The 18,757-nt window shown below is 31.5% G+C and overlaps 1 protein-coding gene across 2 annotated transcripts in view; it reads left to right on the forward strand.

Annotated features, from left to right (window-relative positions):
- LOC130655622 (uncharacterized) overlaps positions 1-18,757 on the forward strand; it is a 62,555-nt gene that overhangs the window by 36,198 nt on the left and 7,600 nt on the right. For both annotated transcript variants that reach the window (XM_057458396.1, XM_057458397.1), the window contains 14 exons: positions 2,164-2,311; positions 8,961-9,244; positions 9,665-9,800; positions 9,884-10,122; positions 11,820-11,967; positions 12,066-12,169; positions 12,328-12,526; positions 13,395-13,497; positions 15,276-15,522; positions 15,873-15,939; positions 16,101-16,188; positions 16,462-16,634; positions 16,811-16,935; positions 17,317-17,377. In XM_057458396.1, coding sequence (XP_057314379.1) covers positions 2,164-2,311; positions 8,961-9,244; positions 9,665-9,800; positions 9,884-10,122; positions 11,820-11,967; positions 12,066-12,169; positions 12,328-12,526; positions 13,395-13,497; positions 15,276-15,522; positions 15,873-15,939; positions 16,101-16,188; positions 16,462-16,634; positions 16,811-16,935; positions 17,317-17,377 — 2,122 coding nt within the window. The remainder of the gene's footprint in view (positions 1-2,163; positions 2,312-8,960; positions 9,245-9,664; positions 9,801-9,883; positions 10,123-11,819; positions 11,968-12,065; positions 12,170-12,327; positions 12,527-13,394; positions 13,498-15,275; positions 15,523-15,872; positions 15,940-16,100; positions 16,189-16,461; positions 16,635-16,810; positions 16,936-17,316; positions 17,378-18,757) is intronic.

The following is an 18,757-nucleotide window of genomic DNA, read 5'->3' on the forward strand; positions in this document are numbered from 1 at the left end:
AATCGAATATATTTCAAACGATCGTAACGTAACAGATGTACGCATTGATTTAACTTCATTTACATTTAGGTTTATTATAACGACATCAAGACTTTAACAATTTAAGTTTCGGTTTTAGGTTTATCACACAATGGGTAGTGTTAAAAACAATAAAAAGAAAAAATTTACTTTTTACAGTATATGTAAATTCTTCGCTAGGATATACACGCTGTTTTTATAAGAATAGTGTGTTTTAGTTTCAGCCTCAATGTTCTTAACTTTTTTGACCAGTGTTATCCTAATTATTCTCAATATGTTCTTAACATGACTATGGCCTGAAAATATATAATGCCTTAATAAAAAAAAGCATGCTGTAAGTTACTATAGCTAGCTAATGGCAATTCTACTTTATGTAACGGTCCATTGCATAGACACAAAAAAGTTCAGTTAGTTTGATATACAATAAAAAAAGTAAACTTTTAATTTTGTGCATGATACAAATGTTCATATGTGAAACAAACTATCAAGCTTAGACATATTTTTAGGACATTCTAAACTCCTGGCCTATTTTTTAGAGTATATTCTTTACAAAGTAAGTGCATAAAAAAAGTATTTTCCGGCTCAAGACACAACAATAAACTTAATATTTAGGGAAAAATTTAGCTCCGAAAGAAACGGCTATAAAATCGTTATACACCAGAATTAATTTCTCTATCAAATAATTTAAACAACACACCTGCTTTTCGTTCGCTTTCTCACTTAGGTTGCTAGCTAGGGTACTTTGAATAAAAGTCCAATCAGTTTTTTACCTCGATTACTTAATTTCGCTTCGTCTGAAAGAGAACGAATTGAAAATGTATAGCTACAATTGTCTGATGCATTTCCAATCAATTCCTTTTGTGATGTTGTATCATCGCACGTTTTTCTACGTTTTAAAAAATATTTCTGATAACAACATTTTTAACTTCGGTCGACAACAACAGTTTGTTTCTTACATTTTAGATTCAAATTACAGTCATATTCGAATGCGATACAATATCGGTCCCAGAACCCAAAAATGTAAAATATTGAAAAACATGTAAGCTTTAAGCTTACCTCATGATGCTTTGCTTGAAGTAACTTTTTTCAGGATTAACTTGAAAAACAGACAACCTTCTTCGCTTCGGTTTTCTTTATACAGTTTATAAACAACTTGTTTCCATGAGATACGGCGGGCACATGGTAAACCGGGGGTAAAATTAAATTATTTCAGCCGTAACGACCGAGAACGGGGCTGTAGCATAAATGACAACTGGACCCCTTGTTTTTCTCATTTGGCGGCTTACTTATTTTTTTAGAAAATTTTAGCGTACGGCCACGTCATAAGAAAGTGACCCGTGAGTTGCGTGGTGTGGATTCACAATTTTACTCACGTGAGGGAATTAATATATAAGAATATCATTATCGAAAAGCAAAAATCGCGTGGTGACAATGACGTCACTATCTCGACATACATGACTTAACATGCCAAAGGCACGGTGCTAAAGTATTGTTCACATTGTATTTTATTGTAATAAGTTTGGCCAAGGCTCTCTATAAACACTGGAAACCACAAGTTTGCTTTTTTGGGTCAATATAAACAAAAGGGTTCTTAATACGACAAATTTGCGGAGTATATTTTTTATTATTCCTTGGTGATACAAAAATCGGCTTTATTTTCTACGTTTGCGGCTTAAAATGCTAAACTTTCAAAAAAGCAGACACTTCCAATTAACGGACACTTTGGTCAAACACCGATGGTGTCCGCTAATTGAAGAGCATACTGTAGTTATTTAAACTCGTGGAGTAAACTACTTAAATTTTTTTTATAGTTTAAAGTGTTTTTTATCAAAAAAGGATCTGTTGACTGTAACTATGTAACTATGACTGTAAATATGTAAATTATGTAATTGCTTTGTTATATATTAATATACTGGCAAAATCACGGCAATTAAACATTGTCATTGTTGTTGCCGATTAAGGAAATAGATATGCTTACAGAACACTAAAATTCTACAAAAACTCACAACAAAACAGGAATTTTTAAATGACGTGGTGAAAAGTTACTCAAAATAGCTGAAGGGAGAGGGCATAATGACCCTTTCCAATAGATGATAGGGTTATATATATATAATATGTATCCTAAAAGCATGTTATATATTTTAGAGATTTAAAGGGAATGTTGACAACTTAAACGTAGTGTACAACTGGTTCACAACATCTATGGTTGCTACTCATATTCGTTTGTATCCAACGACTTCCAATAACGATCTCCCATGCCTGAGGATAGAACTTTATGGTTGTTTGGACAATAGTAAGTATTATTAAAGCTGGCATTCTGATTGGTGATTTAGCGCTCTTGACGTTCATTCAGGATGTAAAATTCAGAATGTGCATGCAAAAACGCTTTCATCGTGGTAGCATGTTTAAGTGTTTGTTTTAATTATATAATATTTGATAACATGATAAGGAGTACAAAAAATTGTTAAAGAATGTATTGTTTTGACAAAAAAGAAATCGGGCATATAAAAATGCACAAAACTAACATTTTAAACTTTTCAGGACTATTCATACTTATATTTGCCAATTTAAAACATTGTATTACCAAAAAAATCATCCCGTTACATTTTTTGTTCTAAAAGATTTGCTTTCAAAGTTAAGATATTTTCCTGACTTGTAGGTATGTGTTCTTTAGCCAAATGCTAAGGAACACATGTTCTAATAAATCTAAGATAATGCAATTCTGTGGCCACCTATATCAATCTTCTATATCTTTCTTTAGTTTGCTGCATTTTTTTGTCTTTTCTTAGCTTAAGGCTACCTATAGCGTGCAAATGGCCACCTAGCTTGGTGAACTTGATCTCTTCCACTTTCATTCATAGATTTGCGTAGCTTATTAGAGTTAAATCTAATGAACTGTTAATTATTGGGTTTATTTGATATTTTTCTAGGACTTATGGAACTTTTTGGATGTTGTCACGTCGGCCATTTTTGTTAATATTCAAGGAGGCTAGCTAGCTAGCCAAACAACCTTACCGTTTAAATGCTTTTAATAAAAATGTAAGCAGAATAAGGTTTCTTGCAACGGACAGACGAGTCCATTAGTTTCTTAGAATATGGGTATATTCTGCAAATTTGTCGTAATAAGAACCCTTTTGTTCTACGCTACCACAAAAAAGCAAAATTGTGATTTCCGGCGTTTAAAGAGAGCCTTGGCCACACTTATTACACAAAAATACAAAGTGAACAATATTTTAGCGCGTGCCTTGTAATTTGGCATGTTAAGTCAGGTTTGTGGATACAATGACGCCATCGTCAACACGGGATTTTTGCTTTTTGAGATTTTAGGAGTTGGCGTATGTGGAAACTGAATTTCCCGTGTACAGACGGAACTGAAGGGCCGTACGTTAACGGCGGGCCGATATTTGTCGTCGTCAAGAAAAAAAGTAATTTAAATTATAACGAAACACGGACAACCAAATTTTGAGAAGCATTGAATCTAATACATTAATTCATAAAAAATATTTCATGGGATAAAAACAACAACAATGTCTTGTAAAGTACTCAAATTTACCAGCTATTATTTTTTCGGGAAACTTCGTTAACATAGCTAGTTGACTACCTACATTGTCCATAAAAGGATAATTAGGTAGCCACTTTTATCTCTAAAACCAAAATAACGGACGACGATTTTATAACACAAATACGTTCTACCTCATTTTTTGGCTCTGTTATTCAACTTTTCTCCTACTCAGTCAATAAAAGAATTGTTGAAGCTCATGTCATTTTTGACTAACTTTACGACACATTTACTTCAATATTCAATTAACTAATTACCTTGACTGTTGATGAAAGCAATAAGTAATGTTAGTCGAGGCTAGTTTCCACAGCGTTATCCTTTTGCTACGACAATTAAAAGCTTTGCGACAGTTTTATACCGTACGACAGTGTGAACATTAAAAGTTAAACTTCGTTGTAACTGTTAAAACATTGTCTTTATTTTTAAAATGGTAATAAAAAAATAGCACGCAAGTCATAGTTCGTCAATATGGCGCCACTTTCACTTTGGAAAAAGGAAACATGTGGTTTAGCATTGAAACAACTAATAGAGATTCCTGGTTGTGAAACATGTTTTACGAATGGAGAAACTTAAAACTTTTCCTTTCGCTAAGAAACGAATTACGTCTCTTCAATAACTTTTTAATAATTAAAGCATTTACTTTCAATGATTGGCCCCTATTTGCTTCGCAAGACAACAAGAATGAGGGAATCAATTCCTGCTGCTGAAAGAATCGTTTTCACGTTGAGGTTACTTGCTTGTAGAGATTCGCAACACTCAGTGTTTTTTATTTTATTTTAAATAAGTCGAGCAGTGATTTCCAGTTTCAAGTGAAACATCTCATAAGCTTTGGAAAGTTTTATCAATGCCCTGTGTTAATAAGTCTAGCACTGCACAAGGGTGAAAAAAAAATCAGATTGTATCGAAACAGGCATATCCCAGAAATCAATTTTTTTGATTTTTGGGATACACCTCACTGTTTTGTTGAAATTGATAGTAAACACATTGCTATTGAAAATCCAACAAACAGCGTTTCTCTGTACTTGAAATAGAAAACGTTTTCAGTTCCGTTTAGTTAGCGGTTTGCGGCGCGAATTATACGTTAACATGGCTCAGTATTTGTAGCTTTTGAGGCTACTGTAGAATTGCAATTGTAGAATTTTGTCAATTATTAAGTATCTTATTGAAAGGAAATTTGATCATAATAAAGTAAATGCGAGAACAGTTAAAAATGTAGTCAATTCCTTTAAATTTTTTCCTTGTTAAAATCGAAATAATTATTTTATATTAGGCAAAACTATTGAAAGTACTTTTGGTGCAATGAATTCAACTTTTTTTTCAAGCAGTAAATGATGATATAATCTAGAATTCGAACGCTTAGGCGCATTCAAATAAAATTCTGTCGCGAACATTGCGTCTTTCGCAAGCATTGCGACATATTATATAATTTTTTATATATGTTGACGTAAATCCTAAAACTGTGGTATATCTTACGAACATGGTTGCATTAGGGTTACCACGATTAGTGAGAAACAACCTTAAACAACTAGCATAACTTTTTATTTATCTTAAGCTTGGTCAGGTCCGCGGACGATATTTTGCGGCACACCCCGACATAATCATTTATCATTGTATTGGCATTAACATTTTCAAACAGTAGCATGCGTTCCATTTTTTTACTATGCAGATTTTTGACCAGAAATTTGGTTTCTTGATCTCTATAATAGTACAGAGAGGATGTCTGTTTATAGCAGGCAAAGTGGATGTCTTCATTTTTCCTTGATGTAGCCGAAATGTCTTAAATGTTAATCGACAAATTTAACGTCGCGACGTCAATTTAACGTCAATATCTTAATTTAAATTATTGAATCCATTACAAGCCCTTTCATAGACAAAATAATCACCCAGCCAATTTTATGTTGTAGAATAAATCCTTAACCCTATTCCTACCGGGACTTTTTGTGCCAGACCGGAAAGGTGCTTAAAGGGCAACTTCCTTGTAATTTCTTGTTAAAAAACTACGATACTAAAACTTTGACAATTGTAAGTCCTACTTATGTTCTATCAAATATAAGGAAAAAATGTTAAAAATCCATAATGGCGGCCATTGCTGCATCCCTTCTATATGTATAGTCAAAAAGATATTTTACTTTGACTCAAAATCGAAAGAACTTAAATACTTAAATAATTTCAGTACACCACAGAAAAGACCTAAAAAATAGTGGATGATAATGTACAGGGAGCTGCTGAATGAGCACCTCGCTGGTAGGAATAGGGTTAAGTTTAAAAGTTATGTTACAAATTTCTGAAGAGCGCCTAGAGTGGAGAGTCCTTCCTTAACGTTCTTGCAGCTTTTAGCTTGATGCTTTATCAGATTATAATTTTTTAAACTGGCTTTCTAACAAAGTATGATTCAATGTTTAATTAATTCTTTAAAGATAGCTGAAAACGCATGGTCGCGCTCAAAAAAATATTTACGAAATTAGGTAATTTGTTTTACCTTTTGCTAAGGAACTTAGGGATAAGAATCATTTTTAGTATCGACCTCTTTAATTGAGTTTGACATAATTAGGAAATTCGGGAAAAGGTCTATTACAATCAAAATTCATAAATTAGATAGGACTAAAAAAGCAATTTTTACATCATATATCTCTGGTTAAGTTAGTTTGGAAGATGTAGAAGTGATTTCTCTAAAAAAGGGAGACCTAGTTAATAAATTTATGCATTTTACGCACAATATTATCTGTGACAACACTTGATTAACCTGGCCTAGGCCTGCATTTCACAATAGAACTCTCTACATTACTTTTCTAGAAACTCCTGGGTCTTCATTATAGCCACATGTAAATAATATTTTGCTAAAAATATTAAACAATAAGTTTTTTAAAAGTTAATTTAATTGTCTATAGCTATTAATATCATGATATAAAATAGTTCAACAAATAAGGAAAAAAGGCTAATATTTGATGAAATAACCATGTAACTGCAGGAAACAATATTTGGTAAAAATAATTTTTTTTGACATCAGCCAAATTAAATCCAAATATTTTTTCCTTATCTAAAAAATGATAATCCTGCTTAAAATACTTACTTTCGCTTTCTGCCAAATTAAATTCCCAAAATTCGGCTAAATGTATTTTTCACCAACTTTCCTTTTTTTAAAAATTTTTAAGTTATGCATATGTTGCGGTATATATTTTTCAGTCATACTCTGTTTCTCTAATGATCACGGCAAGGTAAATCGAATGGCATTGTATTTTGATAATGTATGTCAGACAACTAAAAGTATTACTTACCTTTTCACACAGAGGTTCATACTATGTATTAAATTCCATAGATTTACTATTCTACCTGCTAAAACCAATGTTTAGTACAAACGTTATGCTTACACTAAACATTGGTTTTAACAGGTAGAGTGGACTGCGCCCAATGTTAAATGTGATAAAATGACTACCCTAACTATATACGATAGTCTCCACCCATTGAGATTACGATTATTATATCCTGAGCGTTTATGTCTGCTATGCTTAGCTAATGTTTTCTGTACAATGTTAAATCATGTGAGGGGGATTTGAATTTTTGTAAAACTTAATTACCATGTACAAAACATTTCAATGTATCACCACTGTCGACGCAGATTATTAAAAATAAGTCTGGCAGAAAATTTGCTTTAAGAACGTCTGTGCTAGCTACCTGGCTAACATCTTTAGAAAACAATCTTCTTCATGTCTACATCTACTTTTGTAATATGCGATCTTAATTTCTTCTGTGTTTGTTACAGTTTATAACAACATTTAGCGCGCACTAACAATTTCTTCACGTTGCCTACAAACTTGATATGGAACACGAGTCTGAAGATTTTGTGACGAATCCCATTAAAACATATTCAGAAATTGTATATGGTATTTTATTCCTATAAATTATCACAGTCTTTTTATATCACAGGTTTCATTAACTTCACACAACATGCTTTTTAAATATTAATACATCCAACTCCATTTTTACACAATAAACTCTAAAAATTGATACTATAAGTTGATACGATCAGTCATTTTTCTAAATTTAGCAAGTTAACTGAGAGCAGATTTAACTATCTATATAACTAGAGAGAAACAACAGATACAGCAATCTTAGCTATGCTTCTTATAAACATGAAATTAAAGGAATATGAAAACAATGAAGTGTATAGCTACTAACAAAATGAAATCATTCCATTAGCATTATTCCCTATCGCTGCCATCTTTATTAGTATAATTATACGAAATTAGGGCAAGACGAATATGCAAATCAATGATTATTAACAAAATATAAAACCTTATAACTCATTGAAAGTTGAACATAATTGTACAAAGTTAACGCACAATAAAAATAAAGCAGTCAATGCATATAGCGACCTACATCCATTTCCAAAATGGCCATTCTCCTCTATTTTGTCGTGCACGGATTCACCAATTCGTAAGGTATGTTTACATACCCAGATTCAGTATATTCTCTAACTCATTTAAGCTGAATATTTCAACATCATGTCAGCGTTAGTTAGGAGAAAGTTAAACAACATCAATTTTGTGCGAAAAAAACTTGTTCGAGCACCTTGCGCTCATGTGTTTATTGTTTCGGTAAAGAATAGAAAATTTACCAGATTCGTGACGCTCTAAATTCGAGCTTGGTCCCCTACTACTACTACTCTCTATTATCATAGCCTAACCGAGCAAGCTCATTCAGCCGGGTCAGCTGTCCTATGTGATTACCGCCTTCTTTGTAAGAGGCGGACAGGACAAAGTTATGGTTTATAAATTAGGCTGTTCCCGTAAAAATCCTGGTTTGTTTCCTTTCTCATGGTAATATAATAAGTCGGCCAGTGAGTCAGTCCATTATGGAGAACGCAGAATCTTTTTCAAATTAGAGAATGATCGCATACTTTAATGTTATAAATTTTCGGAGGTAGTACTTCATTATCCAAAGCTGAGTCAATGTTGATAATTCATTTGCGGGAATATATACACTTTTTTATGATTAAAAGTTGAAAATCTCAAAGAAATATAGATTAAAATGCATTTATATAACTGGTAGCCAAAGGCATGTGTATTTAAATTTAACATTAAATTCTTTATGCTCTTTTGTATTAACACGCGTTTATCCGTCAAAACGTTATTACTTTTCTTAAATTTGTACCTGTTTACGCCATTTTTTCGAAGTTTTTATTTGCTATAATTTTTGTTATAGTTTATACTGCTTCTGCAATATTGGCGTCCTATGAAGTTATTACATTGCTTCAAGTTGCCAAAAAAAACCACAAAACCTCGAACGTAACAAAACGAGAGATTATATCTTTTTTGTTTTTACCTTTCTAGTATAACATAAAATGATTAAGAAAACAGGTACAAAATTGATTTTTTTTATTTAGACATTCCGTTACAGCTTGGTATGTCAAGTGGCATAATTAAGAACACACAGTTAAAGAGTAATAATGGGATTATTGAAGCAGCATCGAGATTGTTTAATTTTGACGATGGAATGCATAGAATGAATGATAATATTCCAATGTATTTACAAATTGATTTTCAAAAAGCAAAAACAGTCACAGGCATATCCATGCAAGGTTCGTTCGAAGGGTGGATAAAAAAATTCATAAAAAAATACAATATAAAGTATTCAAACGATAGTAAAACTTTTACCCTATTAAATCAGGTTAGTATCTGTAAATTCCTGGTTAAATACGTTGTAATTTTTATGCAATTTCTTTTGTTAGTGCAGAAACTCTGTTTCTGTGAATTTTGAAAATAGTAGGTACTCATCTGTTAGCTAACAAAGGAGTTTTTTTTGAGGCTGGTACAATAGAATGACGTCAAAACTTTTGAACTGTTCTATTATGAGAAAGTATGTCGTTAATAGAAACATGCTTTGACCCTAATATCTTCTCAGCAGTTCGGCGAGACTTTTACACATTGGAAGTGACAGGTTAACAAATGAAGAAAAAATTATTTCGTATGCTGACAGATCATTGATGATCTTATGAAAATTTATTTTTGTAAAATGTTTACTACTCAAGTGTCTTCCAACGAGCTCTTAAACTAATGAAATGGTATACGTTTTTAACATTTGTTTTAGAATTTAGGCAACACGGATTTAGGTGCTGTTTTTATTCCCTTTCTGGAGCCCACGACAATGAAATACATCAGAATAACAGCTATAGATTGTACAAGCACGTGTGGTATGAAAGTTGAGATTTATGGTTATGATCCAGGTAAGAATTTGGATTATTTGTTGTTTGTATAAGTTATTCGATCTAACTGATTTTATCAAGTTTCTATTAAATTTTTGTTTTAGTGTGTTTTCAAACTTTGACACAAATGAATATATATAGAAGAAATGGTGCCATTGTACCTAATGTTGATATTAACAGTCCAGGTGCATGGTGTGCAACAGATAATGCTGATTTTGTTCGTATTACATTCACCAAACCAATAATAATCTCCGGGATAATTTTACAAGGAGATTCTAACAGAGATGGCTGGGTAAAAAAGTACAAAGTACAATACGGTGCAACAAAATATGAGCTTATTGAGGTATGCCTTGTAATTTACTTGTATTTTTGGGCTTTTTATATCAAGAGTATTCAGTAAAGTGGGATGAAAATCTAGTTATATTTGACCAATTTAAAGTTCGCGCAGTGTGTTGCTTAACATGTTAATAAAGTTTGCGATAGTCACAATTAACCTTATTTGGTACAACTTTTTTTGCTATGCTGCATGATTATGATACTACCTAAGGTTTCATTTATCTATCGGACACCAGCGTACAAAGTTTTTTGGACACTATTCGCTCTTGGATCCTACGTCATCTCTAAAAATAATAATAAATAAATAAAAATAAGAATAAGAATGAAAAAGCAACTACTTCTACGGTAAAATGTTACTTACGGTAAAAATAATTTTAATCATTATCGTACTGGATTGTCGTGTTGCTATGACTTGCGAAAAGTTGAAAATGTTTCAGCACAGTATAAGATTTAGTTTTTTTATTATAGGATTGTTAACTTTTCCTAGGGAAGAAAATGTCGCGTAATAAACATATTTTGCTTAGTTAAACATAAAATCATAAATGTACCGAGAGTTATTTTAGTGTGTTTTAGGTAGCTATAAACTAAAATTTAGTTTCCGACTCACAACAAAGATTTCACAATGCTTTTTTTCAAAGTTTAACATGACAACCATTTCGTGGACAAAATTATACAGTTATTATTTTTTTTATTTTCAGTCAAAACTTTTCGGGTATCTATTTTATGTGTTTTTTCAAGAAACAACTTTTATGTGGAATAGAAGAAAGCAAATAGGCTTTTTGAAGTCAACCTCCCAAGAAAGAAATCAGCAATCATAAGGATACTAAGAAGGCGACTTTTTTTTTAGATTGTTGGCTAAATAATTTTGCAAATAAAGCAACTAAACAAACCATATCTACACTGCTTCCCTAGACACTAGAAGTTCGTGAATAAATAATCTCGTTTTTATGTTAGTCAGTATTTTAGTATGTATATTTCGCAGAATAAAATTTGGAAGAAAATGCGGTGTTTTGTTTTTTTCGCAAATGACGTACCATCATTATAACGTTATTTAATTAACCAAACCTTCGTTTTTTCACTCACTCACTCTTGAAGTTACTGTATTTGACTCATAGTCATTCCAATACAGCCTATGTGTATCAGTAAATATATTATTTTAATAAATGTTTAAAGATTTCGAAAAGATAAAAGTTGAACACTCTAAAAAATTTAGTTAAATCTCTGATGTAATTTTTTTAATATAACTAGAAAACTGTTTTTCTCTTATTGTGTAGTCAACCATCGTGAAATATCTAAAAGGAATAAAATAGTATTAGTAATTAAAGGGGCTACGGAACTGTTAAAGTAGAATCTGCGTCACTAGTGTAACTCTCTATCGTTGCACATTCTGAATAACAGCGTGTTTTAAACACACCATTCGAAAGGACAAGAACAAAAAATTTATGCTCACTTTACAACTATTTACGGTCTGCACTGGACCTGTGTCTGCAATAATTTGTATGCCTTTAAGCAATCTATTACACTGTTTATTAAGTCTTACAGGTCAGTTTGTAGGGTGCTCTAAATGTTAACGTCGAAATGTGCCATGAAGATATTTAATGAGAAAGAAATATTCCATTAATTTTTAACCTACTTTTACATTGTTTTTCCCTAAAATTACCAATCGATATTTATTATGTTACTACGTTAGTATGTTTCTTTTAGGAATTAGTTGGTGTCCCAGCACGGATATCACCATTATCTGTAAACTGGCTAAATCCCTACATCGTGACAAATTTTCTACACATTATTCCAACATTATGTAACAATGGCAGATGCTGTTTAAGATTTCGATTAAAAGGATGTCAGTTTGGTAAGAGACAGTGAAACTTCGTCGTTTTTTTAATTAATGAAAATGAGAGTCACTGAAATGAGAAGGTAGTTTAATTAACAATTTTCTCGCATTTTCAGTTTTAGAAGAGCCTCATACAATACAAGGAAGCATATCTTCTTCAACAATCACATTTACATGGAAAGCACCAATTTCGCATCCTCTTCCAGTGGACAAATATCATGTATGTGGCACTTGTCATGATAAAACGTTCTGCCATAACTTTAAAAGTTTAAAATAAAAAGAATTTTTTTATATGTAGAATACATCTAAAGTATATTATAATGGTTATAATGGTATAATACGATATTGTATCTTTCATAGCTTTATTTGTTCTTTCAGATTAGAATTTCAGCGTCAAAGGAGTATGAAAATAAACACAAGTTCTCCTTCTCAACAATCAACACTACTACAACACATTTAAGTTATAATGTTTCAGACATCAACTTCTCAGCAGCTCGTATTCAAGTTAATATTACGGCAGATATTCAAGGAGTAAAAAAATCTGCTAAACCATACGATTTTTATGTCCAACCAAAAGGTAAGTTTAAAAGATTAATTTATCCCCAGTAGTGAGAGTAGAACGGGAAAAAGAAACTTGTGTTGAATGCACTAATGAATGAATCAATTTTTGATAAAATTGTGGTACAAACAAATTTATTTTGTTGCAATATACCAAAAGTTCTGGCAGAAAATTACTTTTTCAGTTGTCGCGCATATTTGTGTATCAACATGTAAACCAATTAGAACAGAGATGTAATATATAAGGAAATATATAAATCGGAAACATGAAAAAAGAAATCATGCTTGGTAATGTTATTTTCGTTTTACGTTTAAAGTGTTTGTCAGGAATTTTTTTGTATCTCTACAACCTATACTGCTGCTGTGCAACCGTCGCTCTACATTGACACTAGTTATTGTTGCCGTTATTAGATAGGTCTTTTTCTTCCTCGTCACTCTCGGAACTACACGTTCCTAATTTATTCAGTTCTTCCATAAAAATTTCTTTTTTAAAATTGTCCACTCTCCACGATGTTTACTTTTCGTTTTTTTCTTTCCAGTCAGTGTTTCGTTTATCATTTTTTAACTACTATTTTGGAGTAACTCATTCAATTTCATTACATTTTGTATCAAACGCAGTAGAGTTAGAACAAATATGTAGTATATAAAGTAATATATAAATCGGAAACATGAAAAAAGAAATTATGCTTGGCTAATGTTTTTTTCATTCTACCTTTGACATGTTTGTCAGGAATTTTATTTGTATCTCTGCAACGTAGATAGATAAGCGAAGCACAATAACAGCATGAATGTTAGAAGCTTAGTGTTTGAGGCAAAAACACCTACTAAAATCTACAAAGGAATTATTGAACACTGAATATTTGTATCAAACAATATATTTTTACTAGATCCACCATCACCTGGATTAACTAAAAACTTTTCTTTTAATGAAACACACAACGCCACTATTGTCACATTAACCACTTCGTCAGATGAAAACGGACCAATCAGGTGAGAACTTGTTTACAAATGCTACGCATTGTATGCATGAGATAATTTAGTTATATAATAACAAATTCATAATTAGTAAAACGTAAAGAGGAGTGACAATTGAGAATTTTTTTGGTAACGTGACATTTAAAACAATAACCATGTTTTCGTTTGGCTTTTGTGGATATCAGTGAATTTTAGACTCGCATTTGTCATTTGCAGTTTAAAAAATTCGTGCAAGGTTATATCGAACCACTTTTGTTCGAAAATCAAAGCGCTGGTATTATTATTTTAAAGAATTTTAAAATTCGGGTTGCGATCTCATATAATGCATTATGGATAAGATCATTAACATACTTTCAAACATTGCTTCAAAACATTTTTTATCTTATGATACCATCAGGAGTGTTCACATTGTAAAAAAGAATTAATTTTGTATAATTTTTCAGGAACTTAATTATAAATTTATGCAGGTTACCCTATTGCATCATCAAAATGAAGTCATAAGTACAAATGGAAATCTTTTAAGTTAAATATTTAAAGACCGTTTTACATTAGACAATATATTATAACAACATATTGCAGATACTTGATAAATATTGCAAAATATTGCAACAGTAGGAATATATAGTGTGAAAACAACATACAATACACCACACTGATAAAACATTTCAACGCAAATGTTCGCAATATTCCTATTGCCATAACAATATATTTTAAACAGACATAGTGTGTAAATTAATTTCTACAATACAATCTACAATATATTTTGGATAATGTAAATCACCACAAAAATCTCACGGTATAGTAAATAAATCAAACGAAAAAGCACACAGAAAACTTTACTTTAAAAACTTTAATTTTAAATTAACTTTATTTCCAACGTCTTTTAAATGCGTTAATTATCCTAAGCTCTTACAATTTAGTTGTTGATGTGTCGATTTAAGAAGTATAAAAATGTCTTAATTTAAAGCGCATATATATGGTCGTTCAGTATTTTTGTTTTTCTTTTAATAATATTTCGACCTTCTTATTGGAAGTATTCATCAAAAATTCAAAGAATAAATATCTCTTGTTCAATGACGGGTCCGAAAATAACATAACTGGGTCGGTTTCCTTAAGTTTGATTTTTCTATCGATCAAGCAATAAAAATGCCGTCCATTGACCTTAAAAATAGAAATTCAGTCACCATCTCTAGACCAGTCAGAGTATCTATATTACTCGTTTTGATAATATAAAAATTTCAGGTGATTTTTGACGTATATCAGCATTATCGGCAAACCCTACCCAACATCGTTTACAAATCGGTTTTATTGTAAAACTCGAAGCACGATTGTCGTGAATTTTCGCGAATACAATTCAGGAGATTATGCACGCTCAACGAATATAGCTAGCCGATCATGTTTTGAATGTTCTACTCTTGGTTCTTGGTTATTGATGATTTATATTGAATGAATCAATATTGTTTCTTTCGTTTTTTAATTGTTGTTTGTGAAATTTATTCATCTAGAACCTTTTTGGTATATATAGGGTAAGGTTGTGCAGTCAAAGTATTTTATAAATACGAAGAAAACACGTAAATATCATAGACAGCGAACTGCTTTTCCTTTGCATTCGCTCGAAAATGCTGTCTTGCATCAATAACGTTAAACTAAAATAAAAATAATGTTGGATTTGCTAATTCCACTGATGATTATAAATCGGCACAATGCACAAAAGAGGACATAATTGCGACATTGGTAGTTTGATTTTGTGCTACCTTTACTACCTTTACATACCTTACTTTTTTAACTTGTAGCTATTATGAGATTGTGATATCAACAACTCGAAAGACCAACCTACCAAACCAACTAAAAAATCAAGCCGAATCCGAATTAAAGAATCTAGATTATTTTCTTGCTTCCCAAATTAATGCTGAAGATTTGCCAACAGACGGTTTACAATATTCTTTCGTGGAGGGTCAAGAGTATATTGATAGTTTAAATGCAAGAATATCAACCGTTGGAAAATATTATTTGTATGCTCGGGCTGTTATAGATGGAAATGTAAGGTTATATGGATATTCCTTTTTTATATATTATATTGTTCTTTATTACCTCAAATGTCTAAAATGCTATATTTTCAACATGTACGAAGTTTAATAGCAACTAATTATCGTTAAATTAAAAAACTTTCGAACATACATAATGTATTTTTTTAGTTCTAATGATGTAATTAAAATTAATTTTTTTTACGAAATCAATTTATATCTAATTAGTGAATAAGCCTAACTAGAATGTAGGTCGTCAGAATTCTCTTTTTTACCTTTACTCACCATTCCCCCGGTGGTGTAATAGACGACAAAAAACCGATGTTAATAGGGTTGTATCTATATTAACTAATATGTTTTAACTAGGATATTACAAAATACGGCTTCAGCAAAATGAATTACTTTTCAATTCTCTCTCAAGAAATCATGTTAGGTGAGATTGTTTATTTGTCTATTTTGTTTTTCACCTTCTACATTTTTAATTTTTCCTCCTTTCAAAACTTGGGAATAAAATGTTACAAATTGTTAAACACTCAGAACGCTAGTGTAGTTATTAAAAGTTACAAATAAATATTTTGTATATTTATATTTTAGAGCGCAACTCTCTTAGCGTAATTATACCAAGAATCTTGAATGATGCTATTCCATCTGTTAGACTGGTGAAAGGATCTTCAAATATAGAGTAAATTAATCCTTTGCATACTGCTCATTTCCAGTTAACTCAATCGGTCCTGATTAATTGGCTTTTGCACATTTTTTCGTAGACTTAGCATTAAAGTAGGTGCCAGCTGCCAACATTTTTCATAAATTAGGATTGGTCACAAACAACAACAACGTGTATTAACTTATAAGATAACACCTTCACTCATTCCCAGATTAGATAGAGTTACCAACTAAACAGTATTAATAACATTTTTTATCAGTACTCCCCTTTTTAAAGAGCTTTAATTTTTAGGTATCATTTTGTTGTAATCATGAAAGTGAACAAGACAACTTTACAAGAAAAAGAACCAACGTTGTACAAACAGAAAGAGTTAAAGACATACGAAACTGCTGATTACAACGAACCTTACATAGCTGGCGTATTTAACAAAGCACAGTTACTCAATGTTGATGAGTTTAAATTAGGTAATGTAGACGACAGAGTTGAGCATACATTTTGTTATAGTACGTTCAAAATACTCCTATTTTGAAAATGTCATAATAAATTTGTTTGTCATAACCTTTCTTAATCCTTTTTTTTATAAAGCTGTGATTAAAAAAAAAGACATGTTAAATTATTAAGCTTTCGCAATATTAAACAGGTGATAACGTAACGTACTCGATGCCATCCAGTTCTGCTCGCAAAAGAAGATCAGTACTGGAGTACAGAAATGGACCTTTAATTGTGGGTGAAACGTATGTTGTATTTCAAAGACTTCTTGTGCAGGTAAATATAATATTATGTAACAGTGGAGTTCAATATAAAATTGTGTCAAAAGCTGCAGCTGGTGCTGCGAAAAGATAATAATTTAAAGAATTTAGTCGTAATGATAATAAGTTGAGTTAAATAATGAGATTATAAAATTATTCAAATACCAAAACTTTCATGTATGCTTACCATATTAAAACTACAGTGATTCCTTAAAAACGAGTAAATGAGTAATTAAAAGTTTTAAACCTAGTCAATTTAAGTTCCTATACAATAGTTCCAAATTCTGTAATATAATAGATTGCCAGACTTTGTTAAAGAGCGTCACATCATATTTAAACGGATCTAAATTTTTGAGAACTGGTTAAGAAAGAGTACCAAGGAAGTATTTCTTTTTAGGATGAGTTTTATTCAACTGCATGGTCAAAAGAATTTGTAGTACCCATGCAAGCAGAAAATGGTAGGGAATATTGCTTCTAATGGTATATAAAAGACCCAATATGCCTATTTTCATATTCGTTTTTTTTTGTTCTGCAAAATACACAAAGGTCGTCATAATAGTTGTTTTGTAATTATTTGTGTTGCATTAGCCAGGTAAACTAACTTTGAATAAGTGATACCATTATGGCTGGACTAGAAGTCAAATCATTAAATAAGCGTCTCATTTACTGCGAGGAATACATTAAGCATTGGATTAAACAAGTCAATTGGATCTAGTTTTCCTCTGTTCTATCACAAGGTACAAATTTCTAACAAAAGTTCTGCAAACATATTATTATCCGTCATTAATAAAAAGTCACATATGGAACCACCGGACAAATATAATATGTTCACCATCTCCCAGTTTATTTACACTGGGTACGTAATTGTCATATGTTTTTGCTTTATTCCTTGGATCATTGATGTATAAGACTTGCGGAGTGGATGAGAATCCTGCTTCCCATATGGTTACAAATTTCTCAGTCTACAAATCAGTAGCCAAAAATGCGCACTTTCAATGAACAGAACATGAAAAAAAAGTCGTGTGTTAGTTTGTTTAGCAGTCAAAGCATATTGAGACAAATACAACCACTTAACGCTTAAAGGAACCAAGCCAGCGATGAACAAGGATTTTGCGAATGAATAAATACTGAATTAACACGCAACGGGATAAATTATGTTTTCGGAACTTTCTTCTCCGAAAAAAATTTATTGGCTTGGGAAACATACTCGAACACCAAAGATTTCGCATATAACTCATCGAAGCGCAAAAGTATATTACAAAAGTATTTACACGCTATATACAATCACTCGTTGTAAGTTGGAAAAAACGTTTAGCAGTATTGTACTGAATTAGAGGATCATCGGCTCGGTGCAAAAAGATTAACCATTTCAAAACGGTGCTTTTTGTCTCTGTAGCATCAGGTGAGGGACAGAGTTCCTGTAGGCCTACTTATGGTTATATGATAAAACTTAGCATACTTGTAGAAATTCCTAATACAAACAAATCTCAGGAAACACTCAATTTGATGGCGTCATGCTGATCTGGAATGACGCCATACATACCTAAAATAGGTAATTTTACCAATGTTTGCAACCGATTATAAGGTTCATTATCCATATGGTCTTAATTCTTTGTTGATTTATTAACTGAATTAAAGAAAATTGATCTCATATAAAAAAAGGAACATTATGACGCCATTATGATCAAAAATGTTTTCTTATTTTATCGATAAAGGCGAATAGATCCGTGTTTGCAGAAATGTTTATGTCATTAAACTTTGGACATGTTTAGAAAATGGCATTAATAAATGTTTGCTTCCAATAATTTTATCGGATTACATAGTTTTACTTAGTGATT

This window comes from Hydractinia symbiolongicarpus, chromosome 8, assembly GCF_029227915.1.
Source record: "Hydractinia symbiolongicarpus strain clone_291-10 chromosome 8, HSymV2.1, whole genome shotgun sequence".
In the NCBI taxonomy this organism is placed as follows: Eukaryota; Metazoa; Cnidaria; class Hydrozoa; order Anthoathecata; family Hydractiniidae; genus Hydractinia; species Hydractinia symbiolongicarpus.